Source organism: Oncorhynchus kisutch, linkage group LG26, assembly GCF_002021735.2.
Source record: "Oncorhynchus kisutch isolate 150728-3 linkage group LG26, Okis_V2, whole genome shotgun sequence".
Taxonomy (NCBI): domain Eukaryota; kingdom Metazoa; phylum Chordata; class Actinopteri; order Salmoniformes; family Salmonidae; genus Oncorhynchus; species Oncorhynchus kisutch.
This window is the reverse complement of record NC_034199.2, coordinates 44,882,646-44,909,883: the sequence shown is the minus strand read 5'-3', so window position 1 is coordinate 44,909,883 and position 27,238 is coordinate 44,882,646. Positions and strand designations below refer to the sequence as shown.

General features: G+C 37.3%; 4 protein-coding genes and 1 pseudogene across 4 annotated transcripts; all 5 read left to right on the top strand.

Moving 5' to 3' along the window:
• The first annotated feature begins 2,539 nt into the window (after positions 1 to 2,539).
• LOC109870773 (homeobox protein Hox-D13-like) lies at positions 2,540 to 3,166 on the top strand (annotated as a pseudogene).
• Positions 3,167 to 7,442: 4,276 nt separating this feature from the next.
• On the top strand, positions 7,443 to 9,112 carry LOC109871398 (homeobox protein Hox-D12a-like). Its single transcript, XM_020462256.1, has 2 exons — positions 7,443 to 8,055; positions 8,284 to 9,112. The coding sequence occupies exons 1-2, from the start codon at positions 7,488 to 7,490 to the stop codon at positions 8,520 to 8,522; spliced, it is 807 nt and encodes a 268-aa protein (XP_020317845.1). The 5' UTR covers positions 7,443 to 7,487; the 3' UTR covers positions 8,523 to 9,112.
• A 5,222-nt stretch (positions 9,113 to 14,334) lies between these two features.
• hoxd11a (homeobox D11a) lies at positions 14,335 to 16,389 on the top strand. Its single transcript, XM_020462254.2, has 2 exons — positions 14,335 to 15,007; positions 15,656 to 16,389. Exons 1-2 carry the CDS (start codon positions 14,413 to 14,415, stop codon positions 15,886 to 15,888), a joined length of 828 nt encoding a protein of 275 aa, XP_020317843.1. The 5' UTR covers positions 14,335 to 14,412; the 3' UTR covers positions 15,889 to 16,389.
• Positions 16,390 to 20,121: 3,732 nt separating this feature from the next.
• LOC109871229 (homeobox protein Hox-D10a) lies at positions 20,122 to 22,322 on the top strand. The gene is made up of 2 exons (XM_020462035.2): positions 20,122 to 20,954; positions 21,595 to 22,322. Exons 1-2 carry the CDS (start codon positions 20,216 to 20,218, stop codon positions 21,867 to 21,869), a joined length of 1,014 nt encoding a protein of 337 aa, XP_020317624.1. The 5' UTR covers positions 20,122 to 20,215; the 3' UTR covers positions 21,870 to 22,322.
• A 2,857-nt stretch (positions 22,323 to 25,179) lies between these two features.
• LOC109870667 (homeobox protein Hox-D9a-like) lies at positions 25,180 to 27,238 on the top strand. The gene is made up of 2 exons (XM_020461258.2): positions 25,180 to 25,781; positions 26,114 to 27,238. The coding sequence occupies exons 1-2, from the start codon at positions 25,223 to 25,225 to the stop codon at positions 26,356 to 26,358; spliced, it is 804 nt and encodes a 267-aa protein (XP_020316847.1). The 5' UTR covers positions 25,180 to 25,222; the 3' UTR covers positions 26,359 to 27,238.

Below are 27,238 nucleotides of genomic sequence, written 5' to 3'. Positions count from 1 at the left end.
AACAAGAAATGTGAAAACTCAAAACAGCCCTATCTGGTGCAAAGACAGAGACAGGAACAATCACCCACAAACACACAGTGACACCCAGGCTACCTAAGTATGATTCTCAATCAGAGACAACTAATGACACCTGCCTCTGATTGAGAACCATACTAGGCCGAAACATAGAAATACCCAAATCATAGAAAAACAAACATAGACTGCCCACCCAACTCACGCCCTGACCATACTAACTAAATACAAAACACAGGAAATAAAGGTCAGAACGTGACACAGTTCCACATTAAATGTTTGATTTAGTTCGATAATGTCCATCATTTATTTCCAAAGAGCTACTTTTGTTAGCACGTTTGGTAAACAAATCCAATGTCATGAGGCGCGTTCCCTAGTTGCAGACGAAATGTCAAAAAGTTCCATTACTGTCCGTAGAAACGTGTCAAACGATGTATGGAATCAATCTTTAGGATGTTTTTAACATAAAACTTCAATAATTTTCCAACCGGAGAATTCCTGTATCTGTAGAAAAGCAATGGAACGAGAGCTAACTCTCTTGTGACCGCCTCAGAGCCTGTGGCACTCTGCCAGACACCTGGCTCAAACAGCCCTTATGAGCCCCCACTTCACAGTAGAATCCTCAAACAAGTTTCTAAAGAACGTTGACATCTAGTGGAAGCCTTATGAAGTGCAACATAACCAATATCCCACTGTGTATTCAATAGGGGCTGAGTTGAAAATCGACCAAGATTTCTTCTCAGGTTTTTGCAGGTTTTTGCCTGCCATATGAGTTATGTTATACTCACAGGCATCATTCAAACAGTTTTAGAAACTTTATAGTGTTTTCTATCCCAGACAAATAATAATATGCATATATTAGCAACTGGCACGGAGGAGTAGGCCGTTTACTATGGGCACCTCTGGGCACCTTTCATCCATGCTACTCAATACTGCCTCTGCAGCCATAAGAAGTTAAAAAATATATATATATTATTTTACAATGATGGCCTACCAAGAGACAAAAGGCTTCCTGCGGGGATGGGGGCTGGGATTAAAAATACAAAATAAAATATATAAATATAGGACAAAACACACATCATGACAAGAGAGACAACACAACACTACATAAAGAGCGACCTAAGACAAAAACATAGCAAGGCAGCAACACATGACAACACAGCATGGTAGCAACACAACATGACAACAACATGGTAGCAACACAAAACATGGTAGCAGCACAAAACATGGTAAAAACATTATAGGGCACAGACAACAAACAGCACAAAGGGCAAGAAGGTAGAGACAACAATACATCACGCAAAGCAACCTCAATTGTCTGTTTTTATTGGAGTTTACTATTTAGTATATGGCATAACCTTGAGCAGAGTAAACCCTCACAAGAGATCCTACTGAAATTGCATATTGCCTAAATTAAATTCTAAGACTTTGAACAATGTTTGGAGTTATTGATTCTATAGTGACATCCATGCCAATGGACGTATAAGGCTTGAATAATAGTTTAAAATGTGTTTTTTTCGAGGACTAAAATATTTGAATAGTGGTAGACTCCTATTCCAACCATAGCTAGGCACAGTGGTTTGTGTATTCCCCAACGAAAAAAACGATCCCAATAGCCGCTTGAAAAATATTGTTTTCGGTTAAAAAAAAATTGTATATGTGAATGTGATGCATTCATTGTTTTTAACACGAAGATAAAAAATATGTTGATTCCTGTATTGCTATACCATGGAATTATTTTGTATATACCATTATGACTTTTCTCATTACAATTGCATAACTAGTTTGATATAAATATTTTAAGAATAACTAATGAAGTCGACATGCAACATTTTTTAAATGGGCTGTTAGCTGCTTCCCATGTAAGTGTTCATGTTTTTTTCCCCATTTTCAGACAATAACCTTCTTTTTTTCTGTTCTGATTTTTTGTTTGTTTGTTCAGTTCAGGATGTATTTTTACTCGAGAAAATGAATAGGCTGTTTCCGTAGTTGATTGCAGTTCAGATAGGTTCAGCCGTGAGAAAGTTTTGGCGAAGTTGGCAACGAAAACGTTGTAGCCTAAGTTAACCTGTATATATCCGGTTTAATAAAAGCTGTCATTGATGAATAAAATAGGCTTTTGATACATTTGTTGACAATACAAAACCATTGTTATGAAGTCACTTATGAAGTCACTTTATGATGTTATATATGCCTAAGCATAGGCCTATTTAATATTCAATTGTCTTGCAGTTTTTACGTTATATAGTTTTGGAAACCTGAGTATTATATAATTGACATTTTCCTTATTCTACTATTATTCTTTCGAAAAAACAAAACCACAAAAGCATGTCACGTGAAAGCAACCGACCAACCACATTTAGTTGTCCGTGTTCTGTCATTAGTCAGGCGAAACATATATAATGGCTTATTTGTCTTCATCCTTGGTTTGGTTTCACGCGTTGAAATGCAGTACCTTGTGGATCTGAGAGGACTATGTGAGGTTTTCCACGGAGAGAAATGGCGGTGGCTGTTCTTCAAAACTGAAATGAAGGTCTTGGGAGATAACATCTCCTCTGTTAATCGTAGTTTGTATTAATCTGCTCGTGGCTCTCACCCAAGCAGGTCTGCTTCAGGAGTAAGGGTATACACAATTTAAGTCAAACCGAACTCTCTTGGCCCAGAATCTCTTCGACCATATGCAACTCTGTCTACAGCAACTGCAAATCCATCACTCACTTTTGGCTGTCATTTCGGGAGTAGTTACTTTGGATGCAAATTCCCTGACAGTAATATATTACAATAGGGTGTAATGAAATCAACGTCCCCGGAGTCTCCATCCTCTGTCTGGATACTCCACAGATAAACCAATGCATTTCTTCCTTGTTTTTTTTGTGTGTTTTAAAACAAAGTTCCTACACTGCAGCAAAAATGCAGTCCAGATTGAAAGATGTTGGTGATGTTTTCCCAAGGCTACCCAAGAATCGCTGGATATCATGATGTATCTGTTGTAACCAGGGCTGGTCCTGGAGATCCGAGGCACGGGCGTGATTTACCTATCGAGGACTATCATCAATGGATCTGGGCTCATAGTTGGTGCAGTCCACTCTATTATACCAGAGAATAGACCAAGGGCTCGCAATTCTGCAAGTAATCTCTCACAGGTCGGTTATAGCTTCTTTGACCTATTTTGAACTATTATTTCACCCACTTACAATGGCTTTAGTACTTAAATTTTTAAAAGTAGTTAGCCTACCCGAGGGTTCCAGAAGAATGAATAAACACAGTATTTTAGCCTGAAAACACTCAAGACCACACTACTAACTGCCATTTACGTTTGTGGTAATATCATGTCAAAATGATTTTCCTCTTCTCTAAACATCTACGTTCTTCTCGTTCCATACTTGTGTAGAGGAAAACATTATGAACCAGTCAGCACTTGATACAGACGTTGGAGAAATAACGGGTGCCCTTCACGAAACTTACAACTCAAGGAACTACGAGAGTTTACTACCAAAGAGAAAAAACGACGGATCGCTTCTTCCACCAACCTTTCTGAGAGACAAGTCAACAATATGGTTTTCAAAATCGTCGAGTACATTATCATTATTGTCTCAGCTATTAGTTATTTTGGTAAATATTCATATTAATGTGTTGTAATACCTGCTAATTGATCGGTTGAGTCATTGTCTATTGTTTATATGACATCATATATGTGTATGTTTAAATTGTATAAACATCTCTGAGATGTTTTTGTTACTGTTGAAATTTTAGGCCTTGGGCCATATTTGAAGTATATTGTAATAATATCATATCACCTAGATTTAGACGATGGGCATTACATTTAGGGTAGGTTTACCCAGAAAAAGACAACAAATCATTCTCAATCTCCATTAAAAGTGCCTTTTATTCCAGGGCTAGGCTTCTGTGTCCGGGAAACCGCCCCTTAAAGTCAATTGACACATTTATTTTATTTTTATGGATGGGCATGTGTCTGCTTGAATACGTGACCACACATTTACAATTACGCTAATTTGTTTTCATAATGTAACATTTAGCCAAAGCAAAGAGGGAATTTGGTATGATTGGGTGAATAAAATTCAATTGTTCACACAATCAAAATTTCGCATATTTCTAAGACGTATCAAATTAGTTCTTAAACATTCATTGTGTATCTTGGACTATGGTCTAACAACACACACTTTTTGCGATGTGGCTGTGAAGGCATGTAGAAGGTCTACGCTGAGACTTGTAGCCTACTTGCACTTAGGTCCACGTTTTTAGTTTTGCAATCAATCAATCTAATCGATCAATCTAAAAATGTTCATAGTCTTTTTTTATTAAAAAAAATGTATATAAATGTTTTCTTTCTGACCTTATAATACATTTACAGACTATGATCTCATCACAGGAATGAATAATAAAATGGCAACTATTCATGGGCTATTTTCGCCATCTACTGGATTCAGCACGCAATTGCTCCACAAGAGGGCACTTTCTTTTCGAAAAACACAATTGAAATACATTTATATTGCCAATAAAGTTATCAGAGATGATGGAAAATCGTTATATTTTTTATTAAGAAAAATCATAATCGGTTTGGTGACGTTTTATATGAAAATGTAAAAACCGGCTATGTCAGCGAAAAATATACTGTAAAGACCCTGGGTTTATAAGTGCGGATATCGACTCTGCCACTCGAGCATGCTTTTGGGGCATAGTCGATAGCGCGCTGGACTTCGGGTCAGAAGGTTAAGGCTTCGAGATGTGCCTGTTTCATTACAACACCCACCCAGGCACAGAAAACAACACGAGTTCATATGAAACACACGCCTGGGTTTAAATGGTCAGGGTGTTGGCAATTATCTTACTAGTGATCAACCCACATCAAAAGTTGTATGCATGATATTTTCTAGAAAGGCGACCAGAGGCAATTTATTTGTTCTGACAAGCGAACAGTCGACTGTAGAAAGAAACCACACTGAACATGTAGCCAGTCTATTTCGACCTGTTTTTGATTAATCTAAGCTCTCTGGACTTTGACGTTGAACTATACCGATATACCGTTGAACTATACCGATATTACACGCTTTCAGTAAGCAAAACGTTGGCTTTTGTAATATTTTGTAATATCCATATAACATATTGTAATATCCACATAACATATTTTGGAGCGTCGTTTCCTGTGTATCAATGGCTCAAATAATGTCGTTTTAATCTATTCTTACGTTTACTAGACTCGTAAAAGATGGGAGGCTAGGCTGTCGCCTTTCTTTTCGGAGACGGAGGGTTTACAATTGTCATTTTCTCGCGTCCGAGGATCCAGTCTAGATTTCCTGGGGAAACTTAAGGAGAACGTAAAATGACTAATCGAGATATGTCAAGGGGTCAGTATGAAAAAAGTGTTGAGAGTAGGCTATTCTAATATCGATATTATAGAAATCCAGAACCTAGCAATTTATGTTGTGAAATAGATTTAAATATATATATATATTTATGTAGTCTAATCCAGTTGCTAATATATGTATAACTAGGTTTGCTAAAGAAACGTATCAAAAGAGAACATTTCTTTACTATATATGTCAAGAGATAGTACTATTTAAAAGTGTGAAGGAAAAAATACGTTGATGTATATTTGAATAACAAATTAACCATAGCCATAGGCCTGAACGGGATTGGTATTTTTCAAATGGCACAAAAGGTAGGATGAACAGCAGTAGGCGTATAATATCTATTTTCTTCCCATATGGTTATTCATTAGTTATCATATTGTGGTCTTACTGAGAGAAGCAATTCATTTGAAGTGATGCAAGGCTACCGTGTTGTTTGTTTGACCATTGCAGGCTTATTTTTCTAAATACTTAATCCAATAATGTAATAATAAGAATAAGAAAACTATGTTCAGTCGTTTGAGGTATATGTAGGGCTATGTCCATGAGCTGTGAATAGAGGAAGAATTCCATTTTAGGATTTATGTCAGTAGGATTAGCTAGTATTATTGCGTTGAAATTGTATGAACAGTAATCAAGCATAGCATTAACGGGGCGGCAGGTAGCCCAGTGGGAAGAGCGTTGGACTAGTAACTGAAAGGTTGTAAAAATCGAATCCCCGAACTGACAAGGTAAATATCTTTCGTTCTGCCTCTGTGGCAACCATACCCAGTGTTATTACGTTTTAGGAATAGTCTTTGTAGCAAACCATCATCCATCTTAATGTTGGTTTCATTATCGAAATGTTTGTTTTTACACTGCTGCCTTATAATTTTAGCTAAATCTTAGTAGCTTGGCATATGATAGACCTAAGTAAAACTAGCCTCATTCTTTCTTAACTTGAGCATATTTTGTGTAAATTACATTGTCTTGCACTGAACATATATTTTGTTTAAATTACAACAATAAATCGTAGGCTATAGCTAACTAGCAACAACGCCTTATACTAATACGAATAATCTTTTGGCATTGAAAATCGTCTCTTCGATTTCATTTTATCCATCTAACAAACACCTTTTAGTTTAAAAAAAAAAATTGTATTTTTTATATAGGCCTATACATGTATTGGTATTTTTTATATAGGCCTATACATGTATTGGTATTTTTTATATAGGCCTATACATGTATTGGTATTTTTTATATAGGCCTATACATGTATTGGTATTTTTTATATAGGCCTATACATGTATTGGTATTTTTTATATAGGCCTATACATGTATTGGTATTTTTTATATAGGCCTATACATGTATTGGTATTTTTTATATAGGCCTATACATGTATTGGTATTTTTTATATAGGCCTATACATGTATTGGTATTTTTTATATAGGCCTATACATGTATTGGTATTTTTTATATAGGCCTATACATGTATTGGTATTTTTTATATAGGCCTATACATGTATTGGTATTTTTTATATAGGCCTATACATGTATTGGTATTTTTTATATAGGCCTATACATGTATTGGTATTTTTTATATAGGCCTATACATGTATTGGTATTTTTTATATAGGCCTATACATGTATTGGTATTTTTTATATAGGCCTATACATGTATTGGTATTTTTATATAGGCCTATACATGTATTGGTATTTTTATATAGGCCTATACATGTATTGGTATTTTTTATATAGGCCTATACATGTATTGGTATTTTTTATATAGGCCTATACATGTATTGGTATTTTTTATATAGGCCTATACATGTATTGGTATTTTTTATATAGGCCTATACATGTATTGGTATTTTTTATATAGGCCTATACATGTATTGGTATTTTTTATATAGGCCTATACATGTATTGGTATTTTTTATATAGGCCTTTATCTTAACATCACATTACCTTATGGAATGTATTTCCTTGCGGTATTAAGGCCAATGGTGGGACTGAACAACATGTTTTGCATATCACGTGACACTGCATTAACAAATCAACAATTCATTTTCCTTTATTATTTAGCAGTCGCTAAAAGGGTTGTAAGAAGCGTTTGAGAGAGCTTCATGGACATGTGTGAGCAAAATCTTCGGAATTCTGGCTATGTTGGTTCTCTGAATTTCCCTATTGCGGAGTCGTTATATTTTTCCAACTTGCGGAGCAATGGAGCTCATCTCCCCCAGCTGCATCAGATTTCCTACAACAGGCGAGAGGTGTGCTCGCTCCCGTGGACTTCCCCAAATTCGTGCACATCTCCGCCTCAGAGCCGCGCCTTTAGTGGCTACTCTCCGCCGTTTCTATACAATTCAGTGCCTGTAAATACTCATCCCAACGACCACAACAAGGGACCATTTGACGAGTCCAGTAAATACTACTTTCAGGATGTAAACCACAAACCAGAAGAACATGCTACACACTCGCAGACCTTTTATGGTGAACATGGATTTATCAGTTCCGATAGCTCGAAATATGCATTTTCGAACTTGGACAGACGGTCACATGATTCCGGTACACAACACGAACTGAATTACACCAACCAGGCAATTGCCTCCGGCATCAAGCAGTCGGCCAATTCAATTGCCCGAATTCAACCATCTGCAAGTAATGCATGTGCCAGAACTGCTTTTTCTGATGGTAAGCATCTAACGAGTTTTGTTATTTTAAAATTAAACTGCTCTGTATGTCTAGACTATTTATTTCTTCATTTAGTAACGTCACCTCAAAATTATAGTTATTGTTATATTTGATGTTTACGCGATGATAATTGCAGACCATGCCTGCTTTTGGATTCTTCAGCATGTCATGTTGGGTTTTATACCAAGAGATCCACAAGTTGCTAAGGACAGTTTTTCCATTCTCCAGGCGCACCCTGGTGCTCTTCACAAGCGAAACTGAGAAAGAAGAGAAAACCATACACAAAGCCACAGCTTGCTGAACTTGAGAACGAATTCATGATGAACGAATTCGTAAACAGGCAAAAACGGAAGGAACTATCTGACAGACTGGAGTTGAGTGATCAACAAGTCAAAATATGGTTTCAGAACCGCAGAATGAAAAAAAAGAGACTAGTGATGCGCAGGCATGCGTTCTCCATGAACTGAGAGCCTTGGGCCCTGAAAGTGACCTCGTGCGGATTCTGTTCAGACAAGCGCAACCACTTCAAACCTCAAACTCTATTTATTTTCAGAAAGGCACATAATTAAACTTGTGTTTTGTAAAGCATGCGATTTAGGTTAATTGGATACATCTAATTATTTTGTTCAATGACCACACTTAGTATTTCTGAGCGTATAAATCAGTGATAAGGTACGCTCTTAGAAAAAAAGGGGTTTATTGTGTTTTATATAGAACTTTTAATATAGCTATGCAATAGTTTATTTTTGTATTTCTGCAGTATCAAAATGAATGTTATTTATAACGTGTATAACATGTATAAATTATGTAGGATATGTCGTACTGTATTGACGAATAAAAATGGATTATATGGTTAGAAATGGATATTGCACATATCTGATAGGACGGGTCGGTCCTGCCTGAAATCAAACTGGGCCTACAGGAATTGCTCGTCCAAGCTCAAGTTCGTATTTTGTCGGTGGTTTAATGAACCATGAAAAATAGTTTTTTTGATGATTTATTTTGTAAGTGTTTGCATGTCTATCGCATGGCTATAATAAAATTGTGTGTAAATGTGTTTTTGTCTTATTTTTTTATGTATGCGTAATCATAGGCTATGTAATGCCTTCCCCTGTTGGCGCTGCAATCGAATGAGAGCTCTTGGGTAAGCTATAGCGTTCTCTATATTAAAATAAAACTGCCTTGGGGGTCCAGTTAATGAGTAGACCTAATTTGAGCTGTTTACTGGCTCAATGTTAGTATCACGTGTGATATCGGCTAAATATATATATACATATATATATACTTATCTTGAAAAGCAAAAAACATGTTCATCAATTCATCCAATTCCATGCCGACTAGTGTGTGTATTATGCACATGTATACATTCGTGTAGACATTTGAGGCGAGGGCTATTTGATCAAGTGGCACATCAACCACAGATAGGCTATTCCTAAATAGACCTACATGAATTTACTACTTCCTGAATATAGCTCTTACTCCTTAGCCTATATGATCTTTATGGTTTTGTTTGCTAGTAAACCATTTAATTAATTTATTGTTACGTTTAGAAATGGTTATATGGTTTTCGAGGGAGTAGTTTGTAGGATATATTTCAATCTTTGGTATTTGGGGCGACCGGTTAGGAGCGTTGTGCCAGTAACCGACAGGTCTGTTGATGTGCCCTTGAGCAAGGCACATAACCATAATTTCTCCTGTAAATCGCTGTGGAGAAGAGCTGTCTGCTAAATGACTAAATGTATAGGCTATACTTGTTTTAAAAATATAGAATTATTACCAAAATAAGCACACACGTACTTAATAAAATGCTTATTCGAAGTGTTCTAGCTCGAACTTTTTAATGGTCCGTTATTTAGCTCACAATTCTGAAATTATATTTTCTAGTTTTACAATTCCATTATCTGACAGGATCAAAGGGGAACGGTGTGTTCTCCCAAGGTCTTTTTATGAGAACTCTGCTAGAATACGTATGCTCGTGCTCTTCAGATATGGGGGCGCCAAAACAAAGTTAAGGTCAAGTTAGTATCTTACAACAACCAAAAATACATACACAAACTTTAAGCAGATAGTATACTGCCTTCTCATCATTCAAATTGTTTTTTGTTGTTTTTTTGTGTGGTATTTGCAAGGACTATTTCATGACGCATCCATTAGACGGGCCTGAAAACAAGGCCTGAAAACAAGGCCCAACTCGGCCATTTGGTCAACAACAACTGTTTTGCAGTTTACTCATCTTTTCGGTGTCAATCTGTGTTCATTGCCAATAGCAATTATTTTGCATACGATATTATTGGTAGTATAGGACTAGATATTGTTGTTTTAGTACATGGGTTGCAATAAAACATATATTTTTTCCCCTCTACTATACCGTCTGTTTGTCGTTTACTTTTCCTTTTGGGCATGTCTTGTGCGTAATGACGTTTTAACATTGTAGTTGTCCATGTGTGTTTCACGATTTTCTACTGCAATGTTAATTTAATATAAACAATGATAGTATAATGGAATTTTACATTTACTGTGTTGTTAAGATTGGGGATATTTCATTGTGGTTACCCTATATAGAAAAACAACACAGGCTCAACGCATTTCGGGAAAACTGAGATGAGCATTTCAATTTAGTTCTAGTTATTTTGTCAAATTAGCTACACTCAAACATTTCAGACCCAACTGAGGTTATATACAATTATATGAAACAATGGTCTATGTTTGAGGGTCTAAAACACACACACACACACACACACACACACACACACACACACACACACACACACACACACACACACACACACACACACACACACACACACACACACACACACACACACACACACACACACACACACACACAAAGCGTTCTCTAACTTGTTACCAAAGGTGTCGCCAAAATTAATTTAGTAACCCTATTGTGTTCCTGTTCTACGACAAAACAACGCATAGTCGTGTGGAATGAAAGTGCCTCATCTGGGACATTTATGTAGATTTTGCATTAAACGGTCATAGCCTAATCAGTGCAATAATACTATGGAAAGTAACAGTAAGGGCCCACAATTATAGGCGTAATGTGTTAGGAATTCACTATGGTGAATGTTATACTATTTACTTCCCTTTCATCTTTTGTGTTATTTAATAATAGGCCTATATTTCTATCCGTAAAGTGCAAAGGAAGTAACTTGAAAATGAGTACAGGCCTATTGTCTGAAATACTGTTGAAAGTATAGGATAGGATATAGACTATGGGTTATTATAGGTTACTAAATAATCGTCCCCCACCAAAGGGTTTCTCCTCCACCAGCTAAAATATACACTTAAACTCGAACCCGTCATTTTGTCTGTGCAATAAAACTATTCGTACGCATGGTCTCAGACCACAGATGGTCAAAGCCAGCAGAGATCTGTTGTACTTGGCAGTGCCAAGCCTTCTTTCAACCAATCATGCTGATGACGCTTATCTTTTTTATTTACATTTAGGATGATTTATTAAAATTATTTTATTTTAAAACATTATATCACCTTTATTTAACTCAGTTATGAACAAATTCTTATTTACAATGAAGGCCTACACCGGCCAAACCGGACGACGCTGGGCATGGCCTTTTTTGCCTTTACCTCCCTTCTCACCTCATTTGCTCACATTGTATATAGACTTGTTTATACTGTATTATTGACTGTATGTTTGTTTTACTCCATGTGTAACTCTGTGTCGTTGTATCTGTCGAACTGCTTTGCTTTATCTTGGCCAGGTCGCAATTGTAAATGAGAACTTGTTCTCAACTTGCCTACCTGGTTAAATAAAGGTAAAATAAATAAATAAATAAAAAATGATCGTCCTCTCTAATGACCTATAATCAACAATGGTCAACATGTTGTCTCTCTTTCTTGTTTTTGTTCTCTTCCTTCTATTTATTTTCTACCTTTCACCTTTTTCCTCTTTTTCTTTGGTAGCAGATGTGGATTATAAAATACATATATATTTTTGTGGATGTTTGGTGCATCTTGTGCATTTGTTTGTATTATTGAGGCACGAGCATTGAAAAGAAAGGTACGTTTGTTTTGTCTTATCTCTCCAAATTATTAATCATATAACTTGTGTGTATAGATTTGGATTCGAAGTATACTGTGCATGGGGGAACATTATTTGCCCTTTAACTTGAACTCTAAGAGTATGTCAACTACAATGTTGCCATTGTAACAAGTACACTATATATACAAAAGTATGTGGACACACCTTCAAATTAAGGGATTCAGCTATTTCAGCCACACCCGTTGCTGACAGTGTATATAACTGAGCACACAGCCATGCAATCTCCATAGACAAATATTGACAGTAGAATGGCCTAACTGAAGAGCTCTGTGACTTTCAACGTGCAATTTCATAGGATGCCACCTTTCCAACAAGTAGGTTTGTCAAATTTATGCCCTGCTAGATCTACCTCTGTCAACTGTAAGTGCTAAAGTGGAAACATCTAGGAGCAACAACGGGTCAGCCCCGAAATGGTAGGCCACACAAGCTCCCAGAATGGGATTGCCAAGTGCCGAAGCACAAAGCGCATAAAGTTTGTCTGTCCTGTTTGTCAGGAGCTTCATGAAATGGGTTTCCATGGCCGAATAGCCTTCGCACAATCCTAACATCACAATGCGTGGAGTGATGAATCATGCTTCACCATCTGGCAGGCCGATGGACAAATCTGTGTTTGGCGGGTGCCGGGAGAACGCTGCATGCCCCAATGCATAGTGCCAACTGTACAGTTTGGTGGAGGAGGAATAATGGTATGGGGCTGTTTTTCATGGTTCAGGTTAGGCCCCTTAGTTCCAGTGAAGGTAAATATTAATTGTGATTGGTTGAGCTAACGTAGGCTAATGCGGTTAGCATGAGGTTGTAAGTAAACAAGAACATTTCCCAGGGAAAAGACACATGTGATATTGGCAGAAAGCTTAAATTCTTGTTAATCTAACTGCACTGTCCAATTTACAGTAGTTATACAGTGAAATAATACCATGTTATTGTTTGAGGAGAGTGCATAATTTTGAACATGAAAAGTTATTGATAAACATATTAGGCACATTTTGGCAGTCTTGATGCAACAGCTTCAACAGAAATGCAATGATTCATTGGATCAGTCTAAAACTTTGCACATACACTGCTGCCATCTAGTTGACAAAATCTAAATGGAACCTACGCTGGAATATTACATTATGGCCTTTGTCTTGCATTTCAAAGATGATGGTACAAAAAATACAAGAGAACGGTTGTTTTTTTCTTTGTATTATCTTTTACCAGATCTATTCTGTTAAATTCTCCTACATTCCTTTCACATTTCCACGAAGTTAGAAGTGTTTCTTTCAATTGGTACCAAGAATATGCATATCCTTTCTTCAGGGCCTGAGCTACAGTCAGTTAGATTTGGGTACATCATTTTAGGCGAAAATTGAAAAAAGGGGCAGATCCTTAAGAGGTTTGCTACAGTATACAATGACATTCTAGATGATTCTGTGCTTCCAACTTTGTGGCAGAGGTTGGGGAAGGCCCTTTCCTGTTATAGCATGACAATGCCCCGTGCACAAAACAAGGTCCTTACAGAAATGGTTGGTCGAGATCGGCGTGGAAGAACTTGACTGGCCTGCACAGAGCCCTGACCTCAACCCCATCAAACACCTTTTCACCCAACATCAGTGCCCGACCTCACTAATGCTCTTGTGGCTGAATGGAAGCAAGTCCCCGCAGTAATGTTCCAACATCTAGTGGAAAGCCTTCAAAGAAGAGTGGAGGCTGTTATAGCAGCAAAGGGGGGACCAACTCCATATTAATGCCCATGATTTTGAAATGAGACGTACGACGAGCAAGTGTCCACATACTTTTGGTCATGTAATGTCTGGTGTAATATATATTGAACTATCATGATGCGTAAATTGCCTACTTCCCTAATAGCGCGCACATATAGTACACGAAATAAATACTGACAAAGTTGTGGGTTTGCCATTATATAACTCGAATTCTGTTGCATTGATGAAATCTCTCAGGGATTGTTTACTAATGTCTATATCACAAGAGCAAGCACATATTTACAAAGTAGTTGTTTCTAAACCCAGGAAACCAATGAACTAACTGTTATTTGCGGTCAAATGAGTTGCTCTAGTTATTAATAATGACTGATATTGGTATATAGTAATTCCTTTACTGGATCACATGAGAAAAATAACTCAGGAATCGATCAAGATGAATTGCACGTCAGCCTACGTTTCCGATTTTTTTCTCCCTTGCGGATCCTTTCCACACGCCTATGGTGCAATAGATGGACAAAGTTTAACGCACTCGAGCTACAAATTCCTTTCGCTATAGCAAAAGAGAGAAGAGGAGATATGTCGGAGTACGATGAGCGTAACAACTGTGTGTCAAATATGTATTTACCAAGTTGTACATATTATGTTTCGGCGCCTGATTTTTCATCAATCTCCTCGTTTTTACCCAAGACTACTTCGTGTCAAAATAATTGTCCTTATTCTTCCAACATAGCTCAAGTCCGACCTGTTCGAGGAGTGGCTTTCAGAGACTATGGACTGGATCACCCAAGCAAATGGCATTACAGGGGCAATTACGCTTCTTACTACTCAACGGACGAGATAATGCACGGAGACTTAATCCCGTCATCGAACAGGGCGGAAATGATATTAAAAAATGATTCATTGTACGGGCATCACAGCGGTATGAACTCGCCATGCAATTTATTCACCAATGTCGGCCGAAATGGGGTTCTTCCACAAGGGTTCGATCAGTTCTTCCAGACTGTTAACTCTGAAAAACACAACTCTGGGCCCGAACACTCAAAACAGAAGGCAGACTCCAGTCTCCCCGGAGATGCTGCATGTAATAAACAGACTTCAGACCCAACTGAGGACATAGACGAACATGATTGTTCTATATCAAACTGCCCCGGGGACAAGAACAACAGCCCAAGTAGGTACAAGCATTAAATGGGTTATAGTAAGTCCACAACGTAGTCGTTCCGATTTTATGTGCCCCTTTATAAGCACACAACGGTTTTATATACCCCAATAAGATTGAGTTTACTGTTGTAAAAATATTTACGATGGGAAACCAGTTTAGGTGAGCCATGCTGCAATACTTCTGATGCATATCTGAATAGAAGTCATCTGACTCTCTTGCACTGTGTAAATTACAATGCAGCCATGTTTATCAGTCTTATTTGTTTACGATAGTGAATGTACAAAGTAACAAAGCAATGATATAACCAGGGAGGTAAGATATGCTATTGTTCGACATACATGACACATAAATGTGAAGGGGTTATCTTTAGCTGCATAAAAATATTTTACCTATAACGTCGAAACGAACCGTGTAGAACAGACATAGAGTCAAATAAAATATCCGTGTGAGTTCCTACGTGTGTATGTGCGCGCTCACTCGCACTCGCTCCCGCATATCTGCCTGTGTGTGTTAGCGGCTACGCGAGGGAAGATCATTTTGTTTACTCAGCTAACTTGTTAATTATATGTTCTGTACTAACACTTGCATTGTACCAACTTTGATCTGAACTGCATTGTTCTACATCTGTGTGGTAAAACAATTGTTTGTCCCGTTTAGGTTCGTCAAAGTCCAGAAAAAAGAGATGTCCCTACTCAAAATTCCAGATCCGAGAACTTGAACGAGAATTCTTCTTCAATGTGTACATAAACAAGGAGAAGCGGCTCCAGTTGACAAGGAAGTTAAACCTGACAGATCGACAAGTGAAGATTTGGTTCCAGAACAGAAGAATGAAAGAGAAAAAGCTAAACCGGGACCGGTTTCGGTATTTCACTGGAAATCCTTTATATTGATCTTTTGCATTTAGAGGAGCCATAAGTGCTTCACAACTGTTTTTTTTGTTGGTACATCTGTGCGATGCACAAACAACAGTTGAAACACCGCACAACAAAACTGAACATTGCAAACAGGCTGAATCTATCTATGCAACTCTTTTTGTATCTTCCACTTAAATACTTACCTCAATGAACACATGAATCCTGTTATTTAAAATAAGATTCAATCCAGTGTCGAAATCATCCAGGAGACCTCGACATAATGTTCCTTTGCAAATTATGACGGTAATTAATTGTAATATCTAGGCTATGTAGTCATATACCTTACTTTTGTACATATTTAAGTTTACACGGTATGTGCTTTGGTGGATTCACAAACATTGCAGTAAGCAACGCGTACTTTGATTACAGTAATTAACGAGTGTAATAAGTAATTTACAATAGTAGAATTGTGTATGCATTTAATAGACGCATGTTATGTATATTGTGGTATCAAATAAAGTACACATGGTAAATGTAGTTATGCGTTACCTCAATTTATTGCAATCACGAGCTCCTTTCGGCTTTGGTCAGGATCCACATTTGGCATAGGGATAAAATGATGTATCATTTTATATAATTCAACAAGGTTTTTATCATCTCCTATAGGGATGCTCATACCAAAGCAATCTGATATTGAATATTTTATAAAGTACTAATGGCACTGAAGCTGGTTATGTGAATAGACCATAGAGCGAATATCCTCTAAATAGCCTTTTGTATCCAAGCAGAAGCGCCTTTTATTTACATCAACTTCAAAGTTTAGACTAGACCTTTTATCCCTTTATGTTGTGTTACACTAAGGCTGTTTACTAAACCTTGAACCGTCTAGACAGCATAATAAAAACTAGCTGTAAATGTGTAAATCAGAGGCTATTGGACCCTCTGGCCACTCCAAATGCGGCCTTACTCCCAAATAGTCGAGACAGATGCAGTCCTTTCTTACTTGTAAAGCTATTGAGTTATACATGTAGAAAATCTAAATGCATAGGCTATGACCAAATGTGTATATATGTTTAGTATATATATATTTTTTATTTAACTTGAAATGGCATGCCATTATTAAAAGGGAATGACTCCCGTGCGTAAAATGCCTATGTTTGATTTGGCAGCTTAAAAAACAGTGGTGTTTTTATTTGTAATGTTGTCAGTAGCCTACTAACGATCAAATATTGTTCATTTCATATACAAACGTTATTTGATGCCTTTGAACTTCTAGTATAATGTCAAGGTCGTCACCTCTCACCTTTGAATATGTAGAGGCGCCTTTTGGCTGTTCTCCTTGACAACCGACGCCTGAATAATATCTGCACTGCAGCAGGATTCCAATATGGCTGCGAAGCAGTGATTTTTCTTGTATGAAAAGCAATCAGATCCAGCGATACAGTTTCGTATTTGAAGTTGATATACCTATCTCCTATACTAACCAATTGAGATGTTGCATTAAATGTAATGCAATATACGTAAAATCACGCGCAAGCTTCTGATGTGGCAGCATTACGCACGACATTATAGTCATACAACAATACTATATTATAGTTTAGCTTTTGTACCAACATGGAAACCCTAAATATATATTGTTTTATCTATGGTTTAATTCCAAGCAGCGTGTGAGTCCCTCGTGTATTATAGCAGACATGAACAAAAAAAGGCAGTCAGTAAACTAAAAGCGAAACAGTTAATTCATATAATCCTGAATAAACCTAAATATTGTATTTTTTGAGGCAGGGGAATGACCACTTTTACCATACCGGTAGTAGGTTTTGGTTATTCCTTTCGCTGAGATAATGTCAGCGAATCTGATCATTCGAAATGTAGCCGTAGGAAATCAGAAATATAATATATGTTTGGAAATCAATCACACACACACATGTCAGTCAGTCTTGTGATGGTTGGCATATTTTATTTATTAGGTTTTTGGTTTAGGAAATTGTTGTGTCGGAAAATATTGTACAGACATTGCCAGTTGACTCCTCGTTCCCATTCTAACCACACGAGGGCAGACGTGTAGCAAATTTCGATTAGAGTTTGTTCATGAAAACACACGTATGTGTGACTACAACTGTGATCTAGAAAACTATTGAAAAGCTGCTAATGTTTCTGTCCGGGGTTTGATGAGAGAATATAGCCTAGTAAATGTTGGGAAATAGCTTATTTCTATATATTTTTTTACATAATAGCCCAAGCAGACTGTGTTCAGTTGATGCATTCCATGCATTGCAATCAAAGGGACACCATCACGGTTTCTAAGAAGTAGTAGCCTAACACCACCATTTTAAAGTGGATTAAACATTAGCTTTAACTATGTGGATATGTATATCATAGGCATATATATACAGCCGTGGTGGGAGGAGCTGTAGATACAGATACAGGCTGGTATCAAAAACACATCAAACATATGGAAACCACATGTTCAACTTATTCCATTCATTCCATTCCAACCATTACAATGAGCTCGTCCTCCTATAGCTCCTCCCACCAGCCTCCAATGGAGACACCAAGCCCAAGTTTAACCGATAGATTTGCATGATCTTTGGTAATTTGTTGTTATGGACATGACTTGAAATATTACTGGGTTAAACTTAATTTCAGTTGAAACCCTGACGAAATAAAACAAAAAAAATGTTAAGTCATAAGGCCTATCTGGATTCCTCAATTGTCGTGTGCATGTTTTTATTTTATTTTAGGCAAGTCAGGTTAAGAACATATTCATACTCTCTTTCAATGATGGCCTAAGAACAGGCCTAAGAACAGTGGGCTAACTGCCTTGTCAGCTCGGGGATTCGATCTTGCAACCTTTCAGTTACTAGTCCAACGCTCTAACCACTTGGCAACTTGTCGCATTTGACAAGTTATTTTGATTTGGACGAGCATTAGACCTTGTCTAATAAACATGTTGTCTTTACTTTCAATCCATATTCTCTGATAGTGTCAAATTATTTACAAAAAAATGTGATCTCTAAAAGTGTAAACCCTAAAATGTTGAGTAGACGTTGAGTAGACCAGGGTTGGTTTGATACCTTAACTTAAACGGAACCCGAAGAGTACCTTCAAAAGCATGCATATTTTTCCTGGTTCACGCATTTGACTAAATTATTTGCTTAGTTATTAAATCCGTTATAATACCCGTCTGAATACCTGGATGATTTCGTTAGATGCTGTGTTCCTGCAGTTAATTAACAATACGCTGCAGACACACTGATTCTTAACACATTTTCTGGCTTTAATAGAAGCATATCGTCGGCCTATGCCGGATTTTCTTTAAATGTAATTTACAATTTTCTTGATGTTTGCACAGTCAAGTATATCCTTCTTGTGTTTAGTAATCGACATGCACCAACCAATTGAGGTAGGCCTGTTCAACGTGCTTCTAATAACATTCTTCGTTTTATTCAGCAAAATAATCGGGGTGTCTATTTTTGCATGCTTGTTGATTTCTCTGTGTAAAAAAAATAAAATCAACATTGTCTACCTATTTGCAAACCTGGACCTGTTATATGTATGAGATGCTGAGTTGAGAATAGGCTACTATGGGGAGCGTGTTTAGCTCCGTATGGTTTTATTATTAAATGCGTCCACCTACTTTCCCAGTCCGTCATACAGGTCACAAATACAGTGTGCCGTACCCTGAGCAGGCATTCAAAGGTTACAAAAATGTTGAACCGGGCAATCGATATCACCTTTCCTTGTAATTTAGTTTTTTAGAGGATAATATCCTAAACCAGACACGGTTTATTTAAGAATTAAATTACAAAATAAAAGATATAGGCCTATAATAGCCAGATTTGGAAATGATTGAAATAGCCCACCTAATGTACATGGATTATTTTCGGTTAGGATTATATTTCCATCACTACACCGTGTGATTAGAAATCGTTATTTTAGTTTAGTAGATTATTCGTGTGAATTAAAATGGTCTTAAATGTATTTAAATGTGCCAAAGTAAGGGAATTGGAGCTTGATGTAACGGTTAATTATCTCAACGTTAAATCCATGTTCATCCTTAGATTTTTTCTTCTTCATATCAAGCAAAGAAGACAGGCTAAATGTTTAAGATGTCCTTTGCCAGTCAGTTTGAATCCATTTCAAGTCTGTGTTCTAGGTGTCGCTGTTGACCACGTCTGCTTCCTAGTTATGAGTCAATGTTTCCATGTGATGGGAAAAGAGTCTGCGTCTCAAGGCCATTTTCACATTTCATTGGTGAGGTTGTCGTGTGGCAGAGAGGCATCCTAAGCAACACGGACGTTGTTTTTCTAGATATGTCAGCCTACAAACGACATCTCTCTCCTTTAAAAACTTATCCAAAATGTCCTTTCCCAACAGCTCTCCTGTTACTAATACTTTTGTAGTTGATTCGTTGATTGGCGCTTGCAGGACTGACCGTTTTTACTCCAGCAGCAACATGTACATGCCGTCCGGTGCAGAAATGGGAATTTACGGAATGCAAACCTGTGGACTCTTGCCGTCTCTCAGTAAACGAGGGGACGTCAACCACCAAAATATGGGCATGAATTTCCACCCTTACATACCTCAAATTGATAACTGGACAGATCCCAGTAGACCTTGCGGAATAGAGCAACCATCCAAACAAATGCCCAATTGCACATTTTCACAAAACATTAAGGAGGAGAGGAATTTCTGCATGTATTCCGAAAAGAGAGCAAAGGTCAACTCGTCCGATGTCCCTGTATATGCTAATATAATCCCCGAATCGTGTTCAGTTGACTGCCCCGAGATCCCTGTCCCAGGGTATTTCAGATTAAACCAAACCTACTCGACTGGGAAAGACCAGGACTATGGCCAGGAGAAGACAAGTCCAAACATCACATTCGTGCAGCTCAACAGAGTCACTCCAAAACCGCAATTGTCTTCCTTTTTTGTCGAACTGGAAAAGAAAACGGCCGAGATACCGCATAACCGGGAGACCAGCAAGACACCCATCCCCGTGGAAATCCCGAATCCTACATCCACCGCGCAACGGGAGGAGAACTGCTCCACTGAATCTTCAGTCTCCAGCCCAGAGTTGACACAAAGAGAATCTATAGGTAGGTACAGTAAAAGGATGACTCGTATGGCGGTATCATAAAACCCAATATAAAACACAAACAGCCCTAAAGTCGTAATGTTTAATGAGAGCCTTACTCAGGTTGCAGTTAAAGGCTTTTACAGGAAACGGTTCAACCGCGGACCAGACATGTCTGCATCAATTAGTATTTTATATTTATATTTTCTTAATTGATTTGTTTCCTTGTTGATAGTAATAGAACGTAAATTTTTATTTTTTGGGAAATATATATATATTTATTTATGTGTATATTAACACCTAGGAGAAATAATGCCTATAGTCTGTTTTGTATGTTCATCCTCAGTGTTGTGATGATACAGAAACCGTCTCTCACAAATGTGTATTTTAGTTCGTTTAAAATATGAATTTGGTCAAAAAACTTAGTCGTGTAATTTAGAGAATGTGTTGTTATTTATGCCTATACTATTCTCAACACGTTTGACCCACGACTACCAACTAATAATACGCATATAACACGATATCAATATAATTTAAACATTATATCATTCTGACCAGAGCTGTGTGACTAGTGAAAACATATTTTCATTAATTGAAAAATCTGAGTGATTATATTCCTATTTTGTCATGTTAAAACATGTGTTGATTTGATTACATTTCAGACAGCAAAACGGACCTTCCAACGAGCAATTGGATGACTGCAACAAGCGGCAGGAAGAAAAGATGCCCCTACACAAAGCACCAGACGCTTGAATTGGAAAAGGAGTTTTTATTCAACATGTACCTGTCCCGAGAGCGCCGTCTAGAGATCAGTAAAGGCGTCAACCTCACCGACAGGCAAGTCAAGATCTGGTTCCAAAACCGCAGGATGAAGCTTAAGAAAATGAACAGTGAAAACCGAATTCGGAAACTTACTTCAAATCTCACCTTTTCGTGAGTTTGCTTACGGAAAGCTTGATTTATTGTCTTTTTCCTCTAAGCGGTGGTGTGGGAGCATCGGACTTTTGTTTAGTTTTTCACCGAAACTGCGACTGACTGCTATTTTATTTTCATGTTTACATGGTGACGCGTTGTGTATTTTGAATATATTTTTTCACAGGGTACATTAATAACTTCTTAAATTATTCAAATGTACTATGTATCCATTATTAAACGGTTTGGTTTGATTGAGTCTGACTTGTTTGGAAGCTCATTTTTCGGACATGAAAACACATTAAATCGATAGTGGATGAAAAGTTATACATTCGTTTAGAATTAAGCGCTAACTCTTAGCTGAATCGTAATCATGTAAACGTTTATGTAGCATAAATGTGGTGAGCAATGTTAATGAGTGTAAATCTTACGCATGTTTGTGGCATGTATCCTGCAATAAATTGATAGTCAAATGTAATTTCTTATTTCAGTGCTTCGTCTTGCAGTAGACATAGGCTTTTTCATCAAGACACATTTACATTACATTTTAGTCACTTAGCAAATTATCCTATCAAGAGCACTTACAATAATGCATTAATGTATATCAGATGTATAAATAAATGTAACAAAACAGAGAACTATTTGTAGGAGCCCGCAATAAGGTTATTTTAGTTCCGCTAGAATTATTAGTGACTGGCCGTAGTTTCACATTGTTATGTGAACCAATCAAATTAAGAAAACTAGGTGCAACATTAATTTCACAAACATCCCTATTTGAGCATTGGCCTATGCTCAACATGATTGCAGTTTAGCTATTCAAAGACTAACAGGCCTAGTCTATCTGTTGACCAATTAATAAATTATGGCTCTTATTATTAATTCATTGCTAGACCTATTGTCAATTAGCATTCAGAAACATGCCTGTATTTAAAAATTAACGTTAGCTTGTGAAGTTGAGTTGTTTTGTGAATATGCTATCCAATTGGTTTCTACGGCCTATATGTAGTGTACACACACACACGCGCGCGCGTACGTATATATAGCCTACAACCTCAACTCAGGACCTCGAAGCCAGTACCACAGCTTTTTTTCATTGTTCCCCTCTAATCTCTAATCAGGGACTGATTTAGACGTGGGTTACCAGGTGTGTGCAGTGAGTTATCAGGTGGAACAGAAAACCAGCGAGCCAAGCTTCGTGGGTAGGAGTTGAATACCCCTGTCCTACTACATGTTTAATTCCCTCAACTTGTCAGGCTTTGTTGAAGGAGCTACTTGGAGCATTCAGACACCGTAGGATACTTATTTAAATACTCAAAATACACACTAATACATCTATTAAAATACACAAAATACACATGAATACTTCTATTCAAACACACAAAAACAGGCATCGTATCCTATTCATGCCATGTACCTAAACATTTTTATTATATTTACACGGATCTGGGAAGGTTCCCAACAAACCTACAAAAACAGCCATTGGAGTCCGGATATAGGAACTTCTTAGAAAAACGGGTTCATTAGATTTCCAAAAGAGGTTACATAACCATTTATTCTAATAGCGTAGGCTGTCATTGTAAATAATACTTTGTTCTTAAAACGGACTTGCCTAGTTAAATAAAGGTTCAATAAAGGTTAAATAAAGGTTAAATAAAGGTTCAATAAAAAAAAAGTATACAAAATAAAAAGAGCAAGGAATAGGCCTAGAAGAATATATAAAATGCTTTTCTTATCACAACATTGACACATCCAATAGGCTATCACCTAAACAGCAACCTCTTGTCATATATAAGGACTACAATAATGTTTTTATTTCGGGTTAAAACCGTAATCATTCAAATACATTTAATTGATACCATATTGGCCAAACATTCTGTCATGATTCAAAATATCAGAAATTAAGTTGTTATTGTGTTGTAAGCTTATACTGGCAGATCGCTTTGCCCAGTAGTAGACGTATCTGCTGCCCCTGTGTATAGAAGTCCAAGCCAAGTTTATAACTCTATCCGGGTAGACTATTTGAATTCGGTACACACTATTTTCCTCTTTCCTCTGCCTCTCTTTTACACACGAACTGCACACCCCCATGTCCAGAAGAATGAACGCTGAAACACACACACACACACCAACAACAGATTACATGGTTTTATTTATCAATGGCCTGCTTGGCCACATCATTATTTTTTACAACACTAGTTAAAATATTAAGTTATAATGCTCTATGACGTGTTATAAACACGTGTGAGCCTTTATAATGTCTTCTAACAAGGCTTATAATATGTTGCGTAGCTCAAGCTAATGCAATGTTCACTTTCTGCTGAAGAAGCGGGTCCCTAGTGCATGTCTGGGCCTTATGATGTTCAAGCACAAATTCATTGGCACGTCGCCGCCATGTTGTTTTGTCCTCATGCGAACATTTATGTGATAATCAGTTCTGTTCCTTCTTCTTCCTCGTTGTTTTTGTTCCATCGTGGCATAATGTATTTGAAATAAATCAGTTGACAGATTTTATTTACGTTTGTATTCATCTCTTGATGAGAGTTTACAAAAGTTGCCTAATCAACAAGTCATGTGTTCTGTAAACCTAAAAAGATCCTCTTAAATCCAGACTTTTAGACATCACTCTGCACAGAACCACTTTATTGCGCCAATCGTCCGTTTTATTGTGGGCGCATGAATGTATAATCAAACGCACCCCATAAATATTTTATTGATACACATCAAATAATTATGTCTCTCCTCTAGATAAATACCATCACTATACAAATAACACTAGCTGGTTCAAACTTACAAGACCAACCAAACTAGTGAAAGTGACTAGTTTAATATATAAGCTAACAATGTAAAACAGAGTCAGTGCAAAAATGATCCTTATTTTATAGCATGTTATTACATTTATTTAACGAGGACTTACAACTAGTAGTCTATAAAAATGTTTTACAAGCATTGAGTGTATGATATACTTTATGACGATATCTTGTGAGAGTTTTCACACATAATATGGTGTGGCGTCAATGTTGAGTGGTGGCTGTGAAATAAATGTGTGTATGAGGCTAATCTATACGTTAAACAAATAGACCTGCACCACCCTAAACTGTATGCACATTCAAAACGTCCACGGACACATCATTACTTAAAGTTTGACATTCTTTCTCCTTAACCATTCGGTTTCTATGGCATTCTTTAAATAAAAAGGCAAATTAAACATAGGCCTATACCATTACAGCGGACTGATTTACTCACTGCGTTGGTAAATATGATCACGTGATTCATGTAACCAATCCCTGAAGAATGAAGCCAGCAAAAATACTGTGATTGTTCAGAGGAAAGGTTTCCATAACAGTGTAACCTTTTATATGACTACGAAGGGATCCAAAAATGTCGACCAGTAGCACTCTAAGTAACTATTATGTGGACTCTATAATGGGGCATGAAGCAGAGGATGTGTACAGGCCACGCTTTGTCCAGTCTCCGCACAGTACGACCTCAATGCCACCAGGTGTTGGGGACAATGCAGATTTTTCCTCCTGCAGTTTTGCACCCAAATCAGCCGTTTTCCCAGGGTCTTGGTCCTCGGTCCACACGCAGTCCACCGCCGCAGTATCAGGGATTTACCATCCTTACGTCCAGTCCCACCTCTCCGCAGCAGACAGCAGATATGTTCGGTCGTGGATAGACCCAATTTCTAACAACGTTTCTTTCTCCGGCTTTCACTATAACAGCCGGCATTATGGAACAAATGGAACCAAGCCCGAAAGTTTACCACTGAAAAGGACTGAGAGTGCCACTTTTGAGCCAGAGACTCAGGTGGTTGTCCGTGGCCCTGGTTATGCTTGTGGATTGTCCGAATGCCCGAAAAATGTGGCCAAAGAGAGCGTTGGCAGTGATACTTCGAATCACAGCGAGCCTAAAGAAGAGAAAAAACAACTTGACCCAAGTAAGTAAACGAAATTTCCACCCTGATTTACAACCTTAAGAACTGTACGAGCTGGGTGTGTAAAATTGGAGGTTTTACTAACCTATAAAAGTGTCTATCTTATACCACGGACCGCAAAACACTGCCAACAGATGTAAAGTGGGTATTTAACACAAGCGTGTGATAATAATTGCGTCAACAAATTCAGTATTATTGTTATTATTTTTTTATATATATTTTTACAAATATACAATTATTCATTCTGATGCTTGTATTTACCATATTCATGGTTTGTTTATTTAGTTTTCCTGCTATTTCTCGTGTGAGTTTCAACTTTGTCCTCTGTTCTCCAGACAACCCTGCAGCAAACTGGATTCATGCACGTTCAACAAGGAAGAAGCGATGTCCATATACAAAATATCAGACACTAGAACTGGAAAAAGAATTCCTCTACAACATGTATTTGACACGAGATCGACGAAACGAAATGGCTCGAAATCTCAATTTAACTGAAAGACAGGTCAAAATCTGGTTCCAGAACAGAAGAATGAAAATGAAAAAGATGAACAGAGAGAGGGGCAGTAAGGATCCCTTATAGCCCATGCTAGAGTGGATGTGTAATCCCTCGCCTTTTGCTGTACCATATTGTTGTGAATACTTGGAATATAACGTTCTTTCTTTTTGGGGGGGTTTGAATCAAAGTTAATGTTGAGTCTTAAACGAATTACTCCAGAACTCGAGTATTTATGCCCAGTATGAGCCCATGGGAATGTGCTTGCGTATCGTTTTCTTCGTGGTGTATTTGAACAATGTCATGTTTTCAGAGGATATATTTGTGCTAATATTTTCAGTGAATATTGTAGGCCTAATTCAGTGAAAGATCCATCACGCAAATTGGAAATTATACAACTTACTTAAAAGGTAGAGGCTGACTGATTATGTTTGTAAGGCTGGGACTAGAATTAAAAATGAAATGATACTCTTTACTAGTATTTATATTAGTTTCATGGTGTTTTTATTCTGAGGTTAGTTTTGAAATGAGACATGATTGGGCGTAGCCTTAATCTTAGCATATTCCTGCATTTTCCGAATCCAATTCAGGCTGTATTTAAGGTTCCCTTGCACTAATGCAGTAGTTTGCAGAATTGAGAGATAGGACTAATAACGCCTTATTGCAAAACTGAAATTAGAACTATTTGGTGACGAGGAAAGTAGGACTAGTGAGAAGGTTTCTTTCTCTTGCATAAATGCATTTGGTTAATCTGTATAAGAGATTCATGATCTGATTGGATATTTCTTTGCATTTTTTTTTAAGGTCATCAGAATTAAACAACGTAAAGTGGCATTTGGTATACTGAACTCACATTTTAGAAACACTTTTTTCATAATATGAATTTAGCTCACAAGGTGGTTGGATTTCACTTGAATAGGAGAATGTTGCATTGTTTAAAGAGGTAATAAAGTATTTATGATTGGGA

Bases quoted from the DNA above. Each gene is read 5' to 3' on its own strand.
- LOC109870667 (XM_020461258.2), top strand. From the start codon at position 25,223: ATGTCGACCAGTAGCACTCTAAGTAACTATTATGTGGACTCTATAATG. The intron at 25,782-26,113 runs GTAAGTAAACGA...TCTGTTCTCCAG, and splicing joins GAAAAAACAACTTGACCCAA to ACAACCCTGCAGCAAACTGG.
- hoxd11a (XM_020462254.2), top strand. From the start codon at position 14,413: ATGTCGGAGTACGATGAGCGTAACAACTGTGTGTCAAATATGTATTTA. The intron at 15,008-15,655 runs GTAGGTACAAGC...TGTCCCGTTTAG, and splicing joins GGACAAGAACAACAGCCCAA to GTTCGTCAAAGTCCAGAAAA.
- LOC109871229 (XM_020462035.2), top strand. From the start codon at position 20,216: ATGTCCTTTCCCAACAGCTCTCCTGTTACTAATACTTTTGTAGTTGAT. The intron at 20,955-21,594 runs GTAGGTACAGTA...ATTACATTTCAG, and splicing joins GACACAAAGAGAATCTATAG to ACAGCAAAACGGACCTTCCA.
- LOC109871398 (XM_020462256.1), top strand. From the start codon at position 7,488: ATGGACATGTGTGAGCAAAATCTTCGGAATTCTGGCTATGTTGGTTCT. The intron at 8,056-8,283 runs GTAAGCATCTAA...TCCATTCTCCAG, and splicing joins CAGAACTGCTTTTTCTGATG to GCGCACCCTGGTGCTCTTCA.